The sequence below is a fragment of the Calonectris borealis genome, chromosome 2 (assembly GCF_964195595.1).
Source record: "Calonectris borealis chromosome 2, bCalBor7.hap1.2, whole genome shotgun sequence".
In the NCBI taxonomy this organism is placed as follows: Eukaryota; Metazoa; Chordata; class Aves; order Procellariiformes; family Procellariidae; genus Calonectris; species Calonectris borealis.
Genome location: NC_134313.1, coordinates 18,211,187 through 18,224,753, shown reverse-complemented (window position 1 = coordinate 18,224,753; position 13,567 = coordinate 18,211,187). Strand labels below are relative to the sequence as shown.

The 13,567-nt window shown below is 39.1% G+C and overlaps 1 protein-coding gene across 3 annotated transcripts in view; it reads right to left on the bottom strand.

Moving 5' to 3' along the window:
* The window catches only part of CSMD3 (CUB and Sushi multiple domains 3), a 796,263-nt gene that overhangs the window by 697,777 nt on the left and 84,919 nt on the right, over positions 1 to 13,567 (bottom strand). For all 3 annotated transcript variants that reach the window (XM_075141259.1, XM_075141260.1, XM_075141261.1), the window contains exon 2: positions 5,263 to 5,485. In XM_075141259.1, the coding sequence (XP_074997360.1) occupies positions 5,263 to 5,485 (223 nt within the window). The remainder of the gene's footprint in view (positions 1 to 5,262; positions 5,486 to 13,567) is intronic.

The window sequence follows — 13,567 nt, the reverse complement described above, 5'->3', positions numbered from 1 at the left end:
TACCTTAAATTTGTGACTGGTTTTGAGCTAAAACACAATGTTTGATTATGTTGTCAGTAATACCTGGCACATTTATGATGGAGAAACAGGTATCTGTCAATGCTATCAGGCTAAGAGCAGGGACTAACGGGGTGACAGCAGGGTGCTCAACTCATCTATGTGGGTGTTCCCTTACCATCCAGGGAAAGCACTCATCCTGCTCCTACTGTGGTCCTCTAGACCACCTGAAGCAGGTCCAACAGCTCCTATGGCATGGTCAGAGCAGCCAGTTTGGCTTCTTGTCCTGGCATGTCTGATAGTTTTCCATGCCCTTTTCAGTTACCATAATCTTGTCCTAGAGACAAGTAAGCAGCCAACTCACCTGCCTGCAACCCTAAAAATATTTAATATAAATTAATATTAAGGATTTGTTGTAATTTTACATATTTCTACTCCCAATTTTTTTCTCTGCTTTTAATTAGTTGGACCAAAGAAATTAAATTTAATTTTATAGTCAGTACCACCCATTCTAAGTGGAGCAATATCTGTTATTCCATATGGAATTAAAAAAATTAAGTATTTTAGTTTTATTTAAGTTTAGTTTTGAGCTTACTCCTCTGTTACGTGATAACGATTTCTTTTTTGAGTAGTTTGCAATACCATTATCAAAGTATGGGTCTATTTGTTTAGTACCAAATTCAAGCCTTTGGAAGTACTAGGATGAGCATACCCAATTACATTTAACACTAAGATAATATTTTGTTTTCTTCTTTTTTTTAAAGGCATTTCTGAACATAATGCATAATATACCATCAGTAAATACCAAAAAGTATGTTTGTCTTTTTTTTAAGGAGTAAGGTGCCTAGAATTGAACACTACTTTTAAAAGAGATGTCAAACTCAATAGTTCTCTAAAATATAATTTTTTGCTCTAATTAGTTACCCCAACTTGCAGTGTGATATTAGAAATAGCTTTAAATAATTGAATAATAACTTGTGATTATATACCCAAGCTCTGTTCACAGTTCCAAGGGAATGTATTTTCCAAAATTACCAGTACCTAACCAGTTAATTCATTTGACATTTAAATATTCATCACAAAATTAACATTGCATTGAAGTCAATGAAACAAATTCAGATCTATTTCAGAGAAAAAAACGCATACCCACTGCAATTGTACTGGGATAAATTGAATAATTCTATCCAGTATATTTCTGTCTTGTTGTGTTGACTAAAAAATCTTTCATATATTTATGTTCAGAAAGCCATTTTGTAGTAGCCAAAATTATATATTTTCTGAAGTTAAAAATAAAATTATTTAGAAAATGACAAGTCTGCTGGAATGTTCTGGTAAAAACATCAGAAAATTTCACTATGTGTGGACTTCGAAAGTTTGGGAGTTTGAAAATCTCCACTGTTAGCAAAAATGTGTAATCATTTTGTGACAGCTATTCATTTGTTTGCATAAGTTAAAAGAAGTATGAATATGTTTATCTAAAAATCATGAGAAGTGGAGGTGTGACAAAATGGCACAAACTGGAATTTTTGAACACGTAATAAATACATATTTTGCTTATGTTTGAGATCCTGCAAGACCAGTATCTGCAGAGATATTTTTAAATGTTGATATGGTCACTGTGTCCAAAGATTTAATTAGATGAATTAACAACTTTTCTATGCCTACTCATGGTTAATTTCCTCTTAGGAAATTTGAATGAAAGGAAGCTTTAACATTCCCAGTGTTTAAAAGGTGAGTTAATATTCATCTTTTCTAATCTCTTGTTTTTAAGCAAAATGAATCATCCTTTAGTTACATTCCCTGCTGAAGCAACCAAGAATCAAATGCACAGGATACCTGATCAGTGCTTCTGAGCTGCATAGGAGAAATTCACTGAAATTACTGGAGACATCCACTGCCTTTTCCTATTGATGAATTGTTTTCTCCTAAAACATCTGACTCCCCGAGTAGGCCTACATTTTTAACATTTACTCCCCAACAACTTGAAGAGAAAAAAAGTTTTCAGCAGATTAATAAGCAGATCTTTAGTTGTAAAGTAAAATACTTACAAGGAAATGTCAGAACTGAGGTTGCCATTCTCTCATCCACCTACCTACGCACCGTATCACTGCCACTAATAGCGTGGTTTAAAATTAATTGTGGTTTCCATATGACTATTCAAGGAGTGCCATGAAGAGTACACAATGAACAATTCGTACAGTTAGTCCCATACTTGGTTTTGTACGATATCTAAATCTTGCTTTAAAGGTAAATATTAAAGAATTTTCTCCTAGATTTTTCTATGCAGTGTCAGGACCCTGAGGAAATAAATAGACCTTCTTGGCCCTGACCAGCCTCAGGTGGGACTCCCACCCACTGCTGCCCAGTCCTGGGACTCCATTTCAGCCCACACTGAGGCATCCATACCCTGCTACAGCTCTGTCCCTGCCTCCTGTATGATCCTCTCAGCCTTACTCTGTGGGGAGCTTAGCTGGCCCCCTTTCTTTTTGCTCACAGCTGGACTCCCTGGAGGGACCCTAGACCAGGTTCATCACTTGCCATGTAGGGTGCTGTCGATAGACCCTGTTAGCAGATCCTGGCTCTGCTCGCCATGTTCAGCCCCTGCAGGATTGTGCCCTGTCGGTGACAGCACAGCTTGAGCGGGGTCACCCTTGGCTCCTGGTTTGTGCCCCTCATAGAGTAGCCCTACTCCTGCCGCCATTCCCTAATATATAGCAGTAGCTACTACAGTGAATTATTTACAAGTTATACTAAAAAATATTTTCATAACATTCAAGAGGTATCATCAGATGATTCCAACTGGCTTTTGCAAAGCAGTTGATTTATGTGATGTTTTATGAGTTCAAATCATACCTTCCATTAACTTCATTTAAAAATGAGATTTCTTATCACTAATGCAAACAAAACTCTTGTTTCTCAAGCTAGGCACCCAGAAAATTGAAAACATGTTATTGATATGCATCTTCAAAAAGCTTGGCTGAAATGGTTCGTCTAGTAACATACAAAAATTATGTGAAAGGTAGAAATTTTGAAAAAATGGAACAGGAGTTCTATCTGGAAATGCAACACTTTGACTCAGAATAGCAGTCAGAAGTATTAACTACTTTCCAAAATAAGATGTATACAAAGTTTCAATTTAAAAGGAATCATATAAAACCAAAGGTTGATTTTTTCTTTTTTTGACAGAGAGCGCTATATGTGGAAGTGTGAAAGAAATGGTACACAAAAGTCACAAAGATGCACAGGGAGGGCAACAAGAAAGCCCTAAAAATAGACAATGTCTGTGACATGACCCAGAAAGACTCCCAAGTACGAAATTTTGCTGAAAGCTTGGTTCAAGTGCAGTAAGTAATACTACCTTTCTGCAAACAGATTTTTTTGTAGGTGATTACAAATATGATTTATGGAAAGATATTAATTTTTTTGTGTTTAGTTCACAGTTTTAAACTATTCTATATCTTTTTTATTTATAGTTTGAGGCAAAAATCTAGCATATTAGATATGCTATACCAAACATGTATAGAAACACAAAGATGAAAGTGTAATACTGACTGTACACTTTCCGTAATGGCCATATCTGACATGCTTCTCTTCCATTTGTTATTGTTTAGCTGCCATTTAAGTGCCATCCATAGCTTCTCTGAGCAACCTGTTCCAATGTCTCACCGCGCTCATTGTAAAGAATTTCTTCATTATATCTAATCTAAATCTAGCCTCTTTCAGTTTAAAACTCCCCCTTGTCCTGTCACTACAGGCCCTCGTAAAAAGTCTCTCTCCGTCTTTCTTATAAGCCTCCTCTAAGTATTCAAAGACCACAATAAGGTCTCCCCGGAGCCTCCTCCAGGCTGAACTCTCTCAGCCAACTCTCAGCACCAACTCTCTCAGCCTTTCTTCACAGGAAGTGTTCCATCCCTCTGATCATTTTTGTGGCCCTCCTCTAGATCCAATCTAAGAGGTCCTTGTCTTTCTTGTGCTGGGGACCCCAGAACTGGACGCAATACTCCAGGTGGGCTTTCACAAGAGCAGAGCAGAGGGGAAAAATCACTTCCCTCAACCGGCTGGCCACGCTTCTTTTGATGCAGCCCAGTGTACATTTGGCTTTCTAGGCTGCAAGTGCACATTGCTGGCTCATGTCCAATTTTCCTACCAATATCTCCAAGTCCTTCTTCACAAGACGGCTCTCAATCCATTCATCCCCCAGTCTCTTATTGATACTGGGGATTGCCCTGACCCAGGTCCTTGCACTTGACTTCTTTGAACTTCATGAGGTTCTCACAGGCCCACTCCTCAAGCCTGTCAAAGTCCTTCTGGATGGTATCCCTTCCCTCAAGCAAATCAACTGCACCACACAGCTTGGTGTCATCTGCAAACTTGCTGAGGGTGCACTCAATCCCACTGTACATATCATTAACAAAGATATTGAATAGTATTGGGCCCAATACAGACCCCTGAGGGACACCACTTTTTACTTATCTTCATTTGGACATTAAGCCATTGACTGCAACTCTTTGGATGTCGCCATCCAGCCAATTCCTTATCCATCAAATAGTACACCTATCGAATCCATATCTCTCCTATTTAGCAACAAGGATGTTGTGTGGGACTGTGTCAAAGGCCTTACAGAATTCTAGCTAGGTGACAACTTGACTTACAAGTCAAGATCAATGATAATAAAGATAACTAGTAGATGTATGGATAACATATCTGTTGCTATTGCAGAATTATTATGTATCCCTCAAGATGCAACCTTCCAGAACTCTGAAGTAGACACTGATAAAATGTTCTGTGACCCATCACACTCTTGATTTTTCAAACTGTTTTTTTCACTCTTGTTATCCTTCTGTGTTAGAAGATGCTCATACACAATTGCAAAAACATTACCTATTCTTTCTGTCTTAAATCATTATCTTTCTCTGATGTCTTCTGCTGCAAAGATCACAAAAGTTCCACTGCTATTAGACCATGCAAACTGAGACCTCCACAATCTCATATTTGCTTTACATTCATTTATCCATGCTCATGTGCCTCTTAATTACCTTTTGTTGAGGCAAATTTTATATGAGGGCTAGATTAATTTTAGCACTTACCTTAACTAGAATTAAAGCACATAATTTTTTTTCTAGACATTTATTATTAATTAAAGAAAGTGCACCTTAAAGTCTAAATAAGAAAGAATCCGTATTTAAAAATACTAGCTTTAATTATTTTCTCAGATATTTTTAAGATATGAATACAAGTTATGTTTTACTAATGTTTATTCTTTACCTTGTCCTAAAGTTTGCAGGATGAGGATGCCCATCATATAATGACAAATAATCATATTCTTCTTCTAGAGCAAAAGACTGAAAGACGATCTGTATTCTGTTTCTTTCTTCTGCTATTATAACCCATGTACAGTTTGCACCATTTGGATATCCATATGGGAAGCCAGGGCTTTCTATAGTGCCATTAAGTCCTTTTAAAGTTCCACCACAGGTATAAATAAATCCTAAAAAAAAAAAAAAACAAGGAAACAAAAGTTAGCAATCCATTTTTATATCAACCTTCAATAAAATACTTCATTGGAATTAATGATTTCTAAAAAATTATCAAAATACTTCTTTGCAAGTATTGCATTTAGAAAGGTAAACCCCATGTTTTAATACAAATCCTGGCCACTTAATGCAAAACAACCCCACCCACCTAACAAATGTGTTTTCCATACTGTTTATGTAAAGACATATGGTAGCATCTTTGCAAATAAATATATATAAACAACACCTATGACTAAATTTGACCGCCTATGAGGCAAATTATTTAAATCAACTCCCTTTTTTGTAAAAAGGAAGAGAAGCAGCCAGAGCAAAATAAATGAATCTTCTTTTGGTGCAGGTCTGATACAGATTAGATCTATTAACCTTCTGTTGCTCCTCCCCATATTTTGGGACTGGAAGAGGCTGAAAGGCTATTTATTATGAACAAGCTTTTTCCAATCAATAATTCTGGTTTATGAAAGCTGAGTACTTAAAGACTCAATGTGAAATAGCCATCTGTTGCATCATTATATTATCTCATGTAAATAACTGCATTGTGTATTTGTAACCAGAAAGAACTTAGTAAGCTTTTCTATATCTAAATAAAATATTAAGACGAACAGTTTACGTGTTTTGACTGACCCTAAGTGGGTGTTATGGTTTAACCCCAGTAGTCAACTAAGCCCTACACGGCCATTCACTCACTCCTCCACAGTGGGATGGGGAGAGAGCTGGCAGAGTAAAAGTGAGAAAATTAGTGGGTTGAGATAAAGACAGTTTAATAGGTAGAGCAAAAGCTGCACACGTGAGCAAAGCAGAATAAGGAATTCATTGGCTACCTTGGCAGGCAAGTATCTAGACATTTTCAGGAAAGCAGGGCTCCATCACGCCTAAGGGTTATATGGGAATACAAGCACCATAACCCTGAACGTCACCCCTTCCTCCTTCTTTCCCTCAGCTGTTATCACTGAGCACGATGTCATATGATATGGAATATCCCTTTGGTTAGCTGGGGCTAGCTGTCCCAGCTGTGTCCCCTCCCAACTTCTTGCCCAACCCCAACCTATTTTCTGGGAGGGGCAGCATGAGAAACAGAGAAGGCCTTAACACTGTGTAAGCACTGTTCAACAATAACTGAAACATCCTTGTGTTATTAACACTGTTTTGGTCACAAATCCAAAACATAACACCATAGGATCTACTATGATGAAAATTAATCCTATCCCAGCCAAAATCAGTACAGTGGGTCAAAGCTGAAAGGTGGATCTGCCGATAGATCCTTTTTAACATGAATATCCCCAAATATCAGAAATGGCCCCTACATTCAAAAGCCAAATTTTCTTGCACTATAAGCAATTTTCTTTTTATATAGAAAATCCATTTTCTGAGAAAAAATAGAAAACAAGAATAATTATAAAAAGATCTCCCCCAAGTCACTGTGTCCTGGCAGGGCAGGTCCTTTTCTATACTCTTGCTCTCAGTTCTAATGTTCAGTTACAGCAGTTCCTAACTCCTCTAAGTCCTTAGGATATTTTTTTCTATCTCCTAGCTTTGCAGTCTGACTGTACATCTCCACTACATTCCCTCTGCAGGCTTTTTGTTCTCTTATCCCTTAAATATTAGATCAGTTTTCCTGCTTTGCCTTTTGCACCCCCGAAGCTTCTCTTCCCCAGGCGTCCTCAGAGCAAGCCCCCTCTGCTAGCAGGCGGATTTCATCAACTGAGAGAAAGCATAATGTGCTCAGCTGCTCAGCATGCTCTTTCAGAGAAACACGATATATATTTCATAAAAAACTACAAACAAATAAACCAGATGCCGTCTCTTTAATTATACACACATGTATATATTTGAGCTCATTGAATCATCTTCTTTATGGCACATTCACAAGGCTTGTCTTTGTGTTGAGCATTTAAATGTGCAGAGACCCCTTTCTTTGCAGTGCTAAGCAGAAATCTCTTAAGATTTTACACTTTGTGTTGCTGCATTGTAAAGTGACTTCTCTTGACAACAGAAGAGGGACACATCCAATATTTGTAACTTGACTTTTTCATATTTATCTCCAATGATGAGAAAAGATGTCTCTTATGAAGTGTGATTACTCTTTTAATATAAATATCAGTATATCATAGATATATAGGACAGAGAGGGAATGGAAGATCCTCTTAGAAAGTAATTAGGGCTTCGTTTGCTTCATCTGACATGTATAGCAAATTTTACCTTCCACCACAAATTAGCTTAGAAAATTCATTTTCATATCAGTGCCTAAGCACTTTCATTTGTTATCAACCTTCATTGCTAGGAGTCTGTTTTATTTATGCCTTTCTGCATCTCCCTCATATACTCAAACTATTTTAAAATCTCCTTTATGTGTTATTATTTATTATCTAAGCTCAGCTGTTTTATTTAGCACTTCAAAAATCTTTTGGAATACAGTTTGTGTGCAAGTTGCTTTACAAAACTAAACTATTTACTCATCATAAAGATCTTAAGCTTAGAAATCTAGCGCCTCCCACCAAATATAGTCACTGGAATATGACTTTTAAAATAGCTACATGTGCATATATTTATCAATTTAGTTTTTCCTAGAAATCTCTTGTTGAGGCCTCCTTCAACTGAATTAGAGAAAAAACTTGGAGAGAGAGAATGAGACTTGAAAATTAAATAGCATGCACTGTTAATTTCTGTGCATCTCTCCAGACCAAGTGTGGAAAACACAGTATGAACTTTGGCTCAACGTCATAATACAGCTCCATAATTCAGAACCTGTGTCACTGTTGCTGTATCTAAGTCAGGATAGCTATCAATTACATATGTACTATTTTGTTAATTCAATGCAAGCTATAAAGAAAAACTCAAATAATAGGTCTTTTGTGACGAAAATAAAATCATATTTTTCCAAAAAAAGAACAGAGCCAAAAAAATAAGAAAGTGCCTTGTGAGATGATACGCTACTTGTTAAGGAATGTAATGCCTCATATTGGATCCAATAATTGTTCCTATCCATTCATATACGTGAAATATATATGACATGAAATATACATGACATAAAAGTTCCACTTACTCCTTTTACTCCATATCCAAACTGTAACAAAAGAGAATTAATCATATATTGCAAGATGATATAACTTGGATATTTTTCAACGATGACTAGCAGAATGTAACACAGCTATGCACGTCAGAAGATACATTTTTAATTCCAAGAATGAAAAAAAAACAATGAAGTTTGATTTTGATAGGTCTACTGTTTTACTCTGGAAAATAAAAAATCATGCCAACAGAATCCATACAATAGGCGCTTTAATCTCTACTTTCATATGTTAATCCATTCTGTAATGCTCTTCACCTTAGTAGACGAACTTGGTTACACTCGAAATAGACAACATGCATTAACTGACTGGTCTGATCAAATGCTGAAGACATGACATTTATTTGGTGAAGTAAGGAGGGGGGCCAGCAAAACCGCTGCCACAGACTCCTGGAGGGCAGACTTTAGCCTGCTCAGGACACTGGTTGAGAGAGTCCCTTGGGAGTCAGTCCTGAAGGGCAAAGGGGTCCAGGAAGGCTGGACGTTCTTCAAGAGGGAAGTCTTAAAGGCACAGGAGCAGGCCTTCCCCCTGTGCCCTAAGAAGAACGGGCAGGGAAGACAACCAGCCAGGCTGAACAGGGAGCTCTTGCTGGGACTCAGGAAAAAAAGGAGCGTTTACCACTTTTGGAAGAAGGGGCAGACAACTCAAGAAGAGTACAGGGAACTCGTTAGGTCATGCAGAGAGGAAATTAGAAAGGCAAAAGCCCAGCTAGAATGCAACCTGGTCACTGTCGTAAGAGACAACAAAAAGTGTTTTTACAAATATATTAATGACAAAAAGAGAGCCAAGGAGAATCTCCATCCTTTATTGGATACAGGGGGGAACATTGCCCTTGAGGATGAGGAAAAGGCTGAGGTACTTAATGCCTTCTTTGCCTCAGTCTTTAATAATCAGACCAGTTATCCTCAGGGTATTCAGCCCCCCGAGCTGGAAGATAGGGTCAGCGAGCAGGATAAACCCCCCATAATCCAAGAGGAAGCAGTTAACGACCTGCTATGTCACCTGGACACTCACAAGTCTATGGGACCAGATGGGATCCATCCGAGGGTACTGAGGGATGTGGCAGAGGAGCTTGCCAAGCCACTCTCCATCATTTACCAGCAGTCCTGGTTAACTGGGGAGGTCCCAGAAGACTGGAGGCTTGCCAATGTGACGCCTATCTACAAGAAGGGCTGGAAGAAGGATCTGGGGAATTACAGGCCTGTCAGCCTGACCTCGGTGCCGAGGAAGATTATGGAGTGGTTCATCTTGAGGGCGCTCACAAGCCATGTGCAGGACAACCAGGGGATCAGGTCCAGCCAGCATGGGTTCATGAAAGGCAGGTCCTGCTTGACTAACTTGATCTCCTTCTATGAAAGAAGAGATCCCACCTAGTGGATAAGCGAAAGGCTGTAGATGTGGTCTACCTGGACTTCAGTAAAGCCTTTGACACTGTCTCCCACGGCATTCTCCTAGAGAAGCTGGCAGCTCACGGCTTAGACAGGTACACTCTTCGCTGGGTAAAAAACTGGCTGGACAGCCAAGCCTAGAGAGTTGTGGTCAATGGAGTTAAATCCAGTTGGCGGCCAGTCACGAGCGGTGTTCCCCAGGGCTCAGTTTTGGGGCCAGTCTTGTTCAACATCTTTATCAATGATCTGGACGAGGGGATCGAGTGCTCCCTCAGTAAGTTTGCAGACGACACCAAGCTGGGCGGGAATGTTGATCTGCTCGAGGATAGGAAGGCTCTGCAGAGGGACCTGGACAGGCTGGATCGATGGGCCGGGGTCGATTGTATGAGATTCAACAAGGCCAAGTGCCGGGTCCTGCACTTGGGTCACAACAACCCCATGCAACACTACAGGCTTGGGGAAGAGTGGCTGGAAAGCTGCCTGGAGGAAGAGGACCTGGGGGTGCTGGTTGACAGCCGGCTGAACATGAGCCAGCAGTGTGCCCAGGTGGCCAAGAAGGCCAACGGCATCCTGGCCTGTATCAGAACTAGTGTGGCCCGCAGGAGCAGGGAGGTGATCATGCCCCTGTACTCGGCACTGGTGAGGCTGCACCTCGAATACTGTGTTCAGTTTTGGGCTCCTCACTGCAAGGACATTGAGGTGCTGGAGCGTGTCCAGAGAAGGGCAACGAAGCTGGTGAAGGGCCTGGAGCACAAGTCTTATGAGGAGCGGCTGAGGGAACTGGGGTTGTTTAGTCTGGAGAAGAGGAGACTGAGGGGAGACCTTATCGCTCTCTACAATTACCTGAAAGGAGGTTGTGGCGAGGTGGGTGTTGGTCTCTTCTCCCAAGTAACTAGTGATCAGACGAGAGGAAATAGCCTCAAGTTGCACCAAGAGAGGTTTAGATTGGACAATAGAAGAAATTTCTTTACTGAAAGAGTGGTTAAACATTGGAACAGGCTGCCCAGGGAAGTGGTGGAGTCACCATCCCTGGAGGTATTTAAAAGACGTGTAGATGAAGCACTTAGGGATATGGTTTAGTGGGCATGGTGGTGTTGAGTTGATGGTTGGACTGGATGATCTTAGAGGTCTTTTCCAACCTTAATGATTCTATGATTCTATGATTCTCTTTTCACAAGGCAAAATTCATGCTGAAATAACTGGTAACATATACTGTGATCTTTTTTCATCTAGACTCAGAACTAGCATTCAAAATAGAATTTACTTGCAAACTGTTCTTCATTAAAGAGAAGGTTTGATTCAAAGCATGAGATAAAGAATTTTGAAAAGCTTGAAGTTAGACTAGAAAAGAAAAATACTTGTTGAAGTAAGTGTGGAGATGAACACCACTGATTATATTCTTTTAATAGTTAGTATGATTCAAAGTTTTCATTGTATTGTTTTCTACCAGATTTTAAAATTCAGATGTTTAATTCTCATCAATTTTACATGGATGAATATTTCTTGAAATCATAAAACACTGCCACTCTTCCTGATTTCAGTCATCCTTTGATTCATTGTGGGATTACAGTAAGCATCAGTAACATCAGTTCTTACTCAACCTATTTATTCAGCTTTCATTGCCTTCTAACAAAGCAAGTAATACTCAATGCCATATCCATACCCCTTGCCCTTGGAATGTCCCGTAGCTATAGTCACTCAGTACACTAGAAGATTGTCTTTTACTTTTTCCTTTCCTCTTGACCATTCAATTATACCGTTTAATAACATATTTCCACACCTCTCACCTTCCAAGTACTCCACACCTTTTGTTTAATCTCCTTTGTTTAATGTATTCTTTAATAGCAGTCATCACCATAAGAAATATTACACTGTGTCTGCATTGCTGAACACACTCACACATTTCTAAGTTGCTTGTGTATTTCCTTTTAAGAGGTATTTAATACTTGCTATCATTTACTTTAAGAGCAAACTGAGAAAATGGAAGGTGAGTTGTTCACATGCTGCTTTTTTTCTTCTGTATCTTTTCTGATATCGCAATCTTCTTTCATCTCTTTCACTTGCACGCATCTTAAAGCACAGTCAATCCTATCTTAAAGTATTCCTTAACCATGTCATCCATGTTCATCTCCCTTTTTTTGTGCAATCTACCTATTTGCAAAATTTTCCCCCTAGATGGTGGTCCTCTTCCATTCAGAATCCATCAACTTTCCTCACTTGTCTCTCCTGGTCTTTGCATGTTTCTGCAACACCTTTTTCTATTTGTGATCTTTGATCACCCGACTGTCTTTGGAAGCAAGGAACAGTTAATTTTCATGATGACCATAAATCTCCTAATTCTCTTCTGTTGTGCTGGATTCTCTTTCTCTTGACTTGCATTATCATCACCTTAGATTTTATGGTGCCTGTGTGTTCATTCTTCTTGTTTCCTTATTCTTCCCTACAGTTTGTGAAACCTCTTGTTTTTGTAGTTTCATATTATACTCTCACATGTGTTTCTTAGCACTTCAGAGAACCTATTGGAATGCTACAGTGATAGATTTCATAGTGATGTGAACCCTTTCCTATTTCATGAACCCTTTTCTCCCTCCTATCAATCCTTCCCGTTTTTGGAAAATACATACAGAATCTTTCTTTCTAAACTGTCTCAGCTTCTCTATAATTTAATTGTTCTGACATGCCTTACACCAAGATCTTTGAGCCCAGTTACAAAATGGAGAAGAGGAAGCTCTCATCAGTTGTAATGACTGTATTTTTCTTTGGACTGTGTTTGAAATTTACCTTTTTATCTCTTCTCATCATGAGTTAGTTCTCTTCCATTTATGCTTTTCCATTTCCCAAAAAGCCTCTTTTCTGCATAAAACAAGCCTCCTTTCTCTAACCTTAACTTCCAACACAAAGTTTTATTGTCTTTTTTCACATCAGCACAAACATGCAAGATAATTGCCTCCTTTAGTGTACTGGATTTAGTTCCTTCCTACTCTCCACCTTTTTCTCCACTTCCCTCAAATCTCCAGCTGCTTGCATACTTCTTTCTTTCTCTCCTGTGTTTTCATTAACAGTGACTGGTGACTTTTACACTAAGGACACTCACTGGTGTTCATTCCCACCAGAACATTATAACCCCCTGGTTCTTTGAGTCTCATTTTCCTCCTGTGCTAGGCATAGAAGGTGCACATACCAGCAGCAACCCTGCACTACAGCACACCAGAACAGAAATTCACTGCACCTGTGTAGTATTTCATAGGGGAGTAGGGATCCATACCAGCTACAAGGTGTTAGGGCTGCTGCTGTTTCAGAAATGTCTGTCTTGTATTCATATAGGCCTCTATGCCTGTTTAGCCCAATAGTCTGTACTTCAAAGCATCCTTCTTGCTTCCATCTCAGCTCCAACAGCAGTTTTTACAATGAGCTTTCTGCCAACAGAGCAAAGTCTACATTTAATATTTCACCCAACCATTAAAAAATAAAACCACCGCAGATTAATTATGTGATTTTCTTCGTTTTTTAAGTTCCCAAAGTAATAATAACTTCTTCTGTTGTGGTTATGTCTATCTCTGTGGGCTGTTTTTTTTACTCTCTA